Genomic DNA, 7,996 nt, shown 5'->3' on the forward strand with positions numbered 1-7,996 from the left:
TTTATCTATTAACTATGAATTAGAATATTATCATTTCCATATTTTGTATAGAAATTGTTTTAACCTTTTACACGTTGACCTTTGGAATGAAAATTCCTGAATTCGTCACTATGAAATATACAAACAACATACATATTTATATGCATGTTTTTCTTTTTTGATGATGAACGTATATACATCCTCCCAAAGCCGGTCCATTGGATATGGAGGCCCTGTGCGAAGAAAGCTGATGAGGCCCTCTATGTATAAGTAAAATAACAATTTTTCAAATTTTAAAATTCATAAATCATAAATTAAACTGAAATCATTATGTGGAATCAATTACATTAGAACCCACAAATAGAATCAAGATCATCCTTCTTCTATTTTCACATACTAACATCTATTCAATTTTCTTTTACATACAAAAAAACTACACCCAGCAAAATGAAGCAAAATACTACAAAACCAGCAACACTCAAGAACCCAAGCAAGTACAATCATCAACCAGCAACCAAACCAGCTACAGAATCATCTAAAAATTGTCCTCCTTGCCTTTTGAGCTGCAAAATCATTAATAAAACAAGTACAATCAAGTTCTTCCAAGAAATCACTTTCAACAAATATCAAAGTTAAACCATTTAATCTTTCTTGTGACATGGTTGACCGCAAGTAAGATTTCAATAACTTCAATTTTGAAAAACTTCTCTCAGCAGATGTAACTGTAACAGGCAAAGTTAATAATATTCTATAAGAAGTAATTGCATTTGGAAAACAGTTTAGTCTTGTTAAAGAACTCAAAATTTCAATGGATGTTTTTGCCTCTTTTGGTAGAATCTCTCGTATGATTTTTAACTCTTCAAACAAATCTTTCCCATCAAGATCAGAAGACATGCCATGTTTTAAATTTTTTTCCAAATGATCACAACATGATTCTAAATTATTCGCATCGAATGAGTTTAATTTATTTAAAGTAAATAAGAAACCAAATATATCCTCAAATGTTTGGTATTGTTCAAACCTTCTTTTCAAAGAACCAATTGATTCATCTACAATATATAAGAAGTAATCAATTCTGAAACTCTCTTCAGCTGATTCATGATTTGATTGTGTAGACTCATCATTAAGATTCTCATCAAAATGCCTCTTTCTATGGATTCTCATCAAAATGCCTCTTTCTATTAGCTAATGAGTTTATTTTTGGGCTCTTATTAAAAAACTTGCAACAAAAGCAAAACACCTTATCCAAATGCTTGGAATACACCAGCCATTCCCTATCATACTTATCTCCATTTGATAAATAACGAGTGTAAAACGTTGAGGAGAAATGTCTAGAAAATTTATCACTAGGTCCCTTCTCAATTGATAGATCTCTTCTTGGACCATTTGCCAATAATTCATCTCTTAATTTTGAATCTAGACCATCCCAAGTCCTAGGATCATAAATATCTAAAGGAATAGATTGACTTGGTTGTTCCTCCTCATTGATTACATTATCATTTTCAACATGAGCATGACCTAAGTTTTCCACATTTTCATTAGCCTGTTCATCATGACCTACATTTTCAAGATTTTCAACTAAACCTTGTGGTTCTTTAATAATGAATTTATCAAGAGCACCTCTCTGAGATTGAGTTAATTCTTCAACTCTTCTCTTTTCTTGGCGCTTTCTATATCCAGATGAGTGTTTTCTTTTAAACATTTTTCTAATATAGCAAAATAACACACATCATAACAGAAAAAGAAGACAATAGAACCTGATTTTTGTAGCTTTCATCGATTTTGACTGTTTCACTTCAGCTGATGTTCACAAAACAAAAAGTCTGTTAAAATAATTACAAAAACAATATATGAAAAGCATTGAAAAATTAGGGATAGAGATTCACCTTATTTTTTAGGTTTCTTCTTGCAATGATATGATGGCTAATTCCAAATGCAATATAATTTCTAAATTCTAATATGAGAGAGAGAGAGAGAGAGAGAGAGAGAGAGAGAGGTGTGGTGGAGACTGGAGAGAGCAGAGATGCACACAGCACGCCTTCGACTTGCCAAAGAGTACAGAAGATTGCGTATTTTGGACGGAAGACGGAAGAATCAAGAAGGAACAAATATCTGCCCGTTAGGAAATAATAATAATATTTTTGGAATAAAAAAATATAATATATTGCTAGGCTGGGCTTTAAAAAACATTTGGAGGCCCCCAAAAGTTAGGAAATCATAATAATATTTTTGGAATAAAAATATATATAATATTTTGCTGAGCTTTTAAAAACATTTGGAGGCCCTAAAATTTGGGGCATGGTCGTCATTGCACCCGCACATACTGTGGGCCGCCTCTTCCTCCTATGTTATATCCCATGTGTGGTAGGTAGTTAATTACGTTGCACATTAATTGATCAAGTGTACAATGTCATTTGTCGACACACATCAGACGGGCATGTCACACTTGACATTTCTTTTTCCAGAATTTTGATGCCCTGTCCCAGTCCATTTCCAGCTGGCGGACAAAGATAATAAGATCATGCTTTCAAATCCATTGATGGAGAGCTGAAACTCCACAACGCTCCCATGCCACCAACACACAGTAGGATCTGTTTCATTAATTTAGGGTGTACATGAAAAACGTTAATGAACAGTAATGCATATATACAGTTTTGGGTAGAAAATAATGACGAATACTGAAACGTTCACCAGAAGAAATTGAATGGTAAGAAATGATTTTGAAATATACCCCACTGCTTCTTTTCTTTTCTTTTTTAATAATTAAACGTTCACCAGGCCAAATCCCCTCCCAGTTTTTTTTGTACTAGTTACGCTTCCTGCCAGTAAAATCCTATCGCTATTCTCTCAACTAGGCCAAAGAAACAATGTTGCCTTTCACCAGAAGAAAAAAGATAACAATATTGATCATCCTACCAAAAAAGATAACAATATTATGTTATCATAAATTCTAAACCCGAGCAGATAATTTATCTGTGAGAATCTTACGTTACCCTTCCTTTTTTATTTTTCTTTCTCCATGACTGACAAAAGAATGGCTGATTCCTAACTACTCGTTTGGAGTGGCCAGCCATCGTTGTGAAGAAAAGAAAGCACATGCAAATTGCAATGCCTAGATAAAGAAATTAGCAGAAACATTTGCAACTAGCTCCCATGTTTGTGGTACTGGAGATACTTAACCCAGCCAGCTTCATTGAGAGAAATTATTTGGTGAAACGGGGTAGAAGGGCTCAAAGGAAACCCAATCCCGGGTGATTTTCTAGCAGACGGTGCCTAGTGTGGTGGTGGCGTAGTAAGAAATTTTGTTACGGGAGTGACTTTTTGTTTCTGAATTTTGATAATCATGTTGTAAATTTGGATGGAAATTATTTGAAAACTCCGATAGCCAAATGGTAAACTCAAAAATAAAATCTCATGTAAGCTACCAAAAAGTTGAAAGGAAAGTTTATAATGGCTCGTTTTGGAGTGATTCTGGAGAAGTGTATAGGATGTGCTTCTCCTCCGAATCAAATCACTAACGCCCCGTTTGGTTCATGGAAAAGGAGACTTGGGGATGGAAAATTAATTGATTTCCCATGTTTGGTAAGTCCAGACATGAGAAATCGTTCTGCCCATGGGATAAAGTAGGGGGGGACAGTGAAGTCATCCTTCCAACTTGGGTTTTGTTTTCCTTCCTCATGGAAAAGTTTGGGGAAATGAACCAACATTAAATACACATTTTTCATGACCATTTTGTCCCCATTAACGATTTAGAATTACAATATATCATTAAATGCGTTCTTTTTTTATTTTAATTAATATGGGTATAATTGAAAATTTATACAAACTTTGTTTTTCATTCCTACTCAAAACAAACATGGGAAATGAAATAAAGTGTTATCTCCCGATTACTTTCCCAGCATTACCAAACGTGGGAAAAGAATCTTCCATTTCCTATCCCTTGGGAAATGACATGGGAAATGATCTCCCCTCAAATTCATTCCGTGAACCAAACGAGGCCTAAAAGTGATTTTTGGAAAAGCGCGTGGAAAATACTTCTTCCCAAAAATGATTATGGTCTATCCAAAATCAAGCCCAATGTAAATGGTGGAATCATCGATAGAATATTTTAGGAAAAAACTTAGCTCCTTAAATTTACTATTTCTATTATTATTATTATTATTATTATTATTATTATTATTATATTATAATAATATTTTAAACACAATTTCTTAAAATCCAAGTCTTTTTCACCTATTTTTCTCTTTTTTCGGTAGACAAAATGTACTTCCTTTTGGTCTTACAATCATGCTTGTGACTTTTGTTTATTCTCTTATTCTCAATATAATATATTATCAAGTTTCAATTGAGTTAACTCACTTAATTAAGGTTTGTTAAACTTTCTCTTATTTTTTATTGTTTTCTCTCCACCTATGGTTTGTTTGGGTTTGTGAAATTTTTTATTGTGTTCTCTCCACCTGTAGTTTTTGGATTTGTGAAATTTTGAGTATTCTCCCTATTGAGTTTAATGGCGTTTATGTGTACTTTTCAAATTCAAATTCAAATTGTAGCCCCATGTATTAGGTGAGTTTCTCTCTAGAGCTCTCTAGATGTTGCTAGGGTTCTACTGGGAGAGGCGAGATACGTGCAGACTTGAGGTTCTGACGGCCTTCTTTCTATGTTTACGGATATGATCTTAGGGGGATGGGGGGACTCTATCGGAGGCAAGGTTCCTTTTTCCGTTTGCGGTTGAGAAGGTAGGCTACATCGATAGACCGACAACCTCTACGCTTTGTTTGATGTAGAGTACTCACCTAATTCTCTAGGACAGTATTGTTTTTTTGTACTTGTTACTCCTTTTCCTCATTAATAAAATATTATCGTTGTTGTGTTAAAATAAAATAAAAACATCATTGTAAATATTAAGAGCTACAAGCCTCTTAAGTGTAGGAGTAATATATTTGATATTTTGGCCCTTTTCATTACTTTGGCATGTATTGTGAGTTCAAATTTTTTTCTTTTATATATATTTTTGTGAGAGAACCCAATACATAAAATCTTGGCTCAACCACTATCAGTCCCTAACGCGTATCAATCATCTACAGATATTTGCTCATGATTAACTATTATACATCATAATGAATGAATCGAGATTAGTTTTGTTGTTGTGCGTTGGCCCCAATAAAATAATACAAATATACGAATGCAGATGGAAAATTAAATTCATGAAGGAAATAATTAAGCAACTGATGCCTCCGTCTGTGCTTTTCGAGTGGGATGTATACTCATCAAAATTCTTAAAGTTTGACACTTGTCCCATGGTTAACTTCAGTTAATTTTATGTAAAAAATAAAAATAAAGTCTATTATAATTCTACTAATCAAACCAATAGAGAATCACAGATATGAAAATCATAAAATAAAATTAAAAGTACACCAACACAGATTAACAATTATACCAAAAAGATAGATAATTACATACTAAGCAAGAAAAATCACAAAGGATGAACAAATACATACTTGAAGTTGATCAATTTAGCGAATATCTCTAAACTTTTTCCCTTCCGTAATCTGCACATAAATTCAATAGAAGGAGAGAGTCATAATAGGGACAGTTATAAAGTTAAAAGGCCAACCTTGTGGGAATGGAAGGAAACGTGGTATTGACTGCTAGACCCCACATGGTAAAATAATATATTATTCAATAGCACGGAAAGCTAAAACTGGATTGTTCTTTTTTGGCTGCAGGCCCTTCACTTTCTGCATTTGGAGCTTCCTTGTGGCAATGCATATAGTTATTTTTTTATAATAACATCTGAGTGGGGACCTGGGAATGCACTGGTCCAATGTGCCCCCACCCATGGTCCTGCATGCTAATCGAATACTATAAAGAAGTTGCATATGCATGCAGATGGATTTCATACTAATGGAGTCTCAGTTTCCTTTCACGATGCTAACTAAAAAATTAAATATGATTACAAGGAAAGAAAAAGAAACATGTAAACTGCAATATAGCTGATGATGAAGAAGAAATTTTTTAATGCGGATTCTGGAAATCCGAATGGAAATATTGAGGCGAAGAGTGAGAGAGGAAGAGATACAGAGTGTTGGGAAGAGGAGAGAGGAGAGAGGAAAGTGCATAGCGTTTGATTGGCAATACGTTATATTTATGGATGTAGGTCACTTGTTTTCAGAGAAAAGTCTAAAGGAGAGCAGGCTTTTCAGAGAAAGAAGAAGAGATTCAATTTTAATACATATTATTATTAGAGAAACAAATAGACTTGAATTTAAGATATAAAAGTAATAATATTATATATTATTTTTTTCTAAAATAAATGTAATTTAAACTGAAAAGGCCATGTCGGCCATTAAGTATAATTACCTTATTCCGACATGGCTCAAATATACAAACTGTGACATATCGGCCTAATAATATCAAGTGATTAGTATATATTAAAAGGAAATTTTTACATCCTATTCGGAAAATAGAAAATAGAAAAGAGTAATGTTTGTATGAGAAACAATCTGGGATTTCCACCAATTAGAGAGTTCTGATATATCCGTCAGGTTTTCACCAACACAAAATGGATTTCATATGCTTGCAGATGGATTTCATACTAATGGAGTCTCCAGTTTCCTTTCACGATACTAATAGTAATTAACTAAAAAATTAAATATGATTACAAGGAAAGAAAATGAAACATGTAAATTGCAGTATAGCTGATGATGAAGAAGAAATTTTTTAATGCGGATTATGAAGAGTGAGAGAGGGACGGATAGGAAGAGGAGAGAGGAGAGAAATTACAAAGACGTGCGTAGCGTTTGATTGGCAATACGTTATATTATATTATTTATGGATGTAGGTCACTTGTTTTCAGAAGAAAAGTTTCAAGGAGAGCAGGCTTTTCAGAGAAAGAAGAAAGCATTCAATTTTAATACAAATTATTATTAGAGAAACAAATATATTTGAATTTAAGATATAAATGTAATAATATTATGTATTATTTTTCTTTAAAATAAATGTAATTTAATAAATGAGTTTTAAACTGGACAGGCCGTGTCGGCCCATTAAGCCTAATTATCTTGTTTCGATATGGCTCAAATATACAGGTTGTGTCATATCGGGCCAATCCGCATGTCAAGTGATTAGTGTATATTAAAAGGAAATTTTTACATCCTTGTGGGAAAAAAGAAAAATAGAAAAAAAGTTCTGATATATCCGTTGGGTTTTCACCAACACAAAATGAAGAAAGTAAATTCTGAATCTTAAATTTTTTTATTTTTTTATTTTTGTTCAATAAATTCTGAATCTTAAATTAGATACAGGTTTACAGTATACGGTGGTACCTTCCCTGGAGCAGAAGTACGGATGTCCAGATAATTTATTTGAATAATGAATTACAGCGGTAAAAAGACGTGTTGCTTTTCAGGCTACACATTGGTCCACACGTGTACCTTAGAAAGACGTATCAAGAAGAAGTGCGGCACACCACTGAGGTGGTGTTGATCTGACGAAGGCGATGAAACAGGGGCGGTGGTCCAGTCAGTGTGACAGACAATTGAAGATTGTGATAGTTAATGCATATCTGAAAATGGTAAATCTTAAGAAATTAAAAATTGACGTGTCATGAGTAAAAGTTGATAAATAAAATTTGGTGTCGTACCATTAACATTATTTTAGTCCCCAATATAAAATAGTGATCGATCATTCTCGATTGCAGCGATCAAATTCTCAGTCCAATTTTGGGTAGTCGGTGCCCATCTTATCACTCTCAATCTTCTCACCAGTACACGCATTGAAGTAATATTCTCAATCTTATTACTCTCAATCTTCTCACTAGTACACAACCTCAATCTTACCACTCTCAAAATCTTACCACTCTCAAAATCTTCTCACTAGTACACGCATTGAAGTAGTACTTTCAATCTTATCACTCTCAAAATCTTCGCACTAGTACACGCATATCACTCTCAATCTTCTCACTAGTACATTGAAGTTCCTTCTTTCTTTCTCTTCTTAACTACTTTTTTAGAGACAC

General features: G+C 33.5%; 1 protein-coding gene across 1 annotated transcript; it reads right to left on the reverse strand.

Annotated features, from left to right (window-relative positions):
• Window positions 1-261: 261 nt before the first annotated feature.
• On the reverse strand, window positions 262-2,083 carry LOC148917865 (uncharacterized). The gene is made up of 2 exons (XM_089050734.1): window positions 1,866-2,083; window positions 262-1,779 (listed from the first exon to the last, which is right to left on the reverse strand). Exon 2 carries the CDS (start codon window positions 1,141-1,143, stop codon window positions 511-513), a length of 633 nt encoding a protein of 210 aa, XP_088906860.1. The 5' UTR covers window positions 1,144-1,779; window positions 1,866-2,083; the 3' UTR covers window positions 262-510.
• Window positions 2,084-7,996: the final 5,913 nt, after the last annotated feature.

The sequence above is a fragment of the Prunus mume genome, linkage group LG4, assembly GCF_029339155.1.
Source record: "Prunus mume cultivar Tortuosa linkage group LG4, ASM2933915v1, whole genome shotgun sequence".
Classification (NCBI taxonomy): Eukaryota; Viridiplantae; Streptophyta; class Magnoliopsida; order Rosales; family Rosaceae; genus Prunus; species Prunus mume.

Coding starts and splice junctions, on each gene's coding strand:
- LOC148917865 (XM_089050734.1), bottom strand. CDS start 1,143: ATGAGAATCCATAGAAAGAGGCATTTTGATGAGAATCTTAATGATGAG.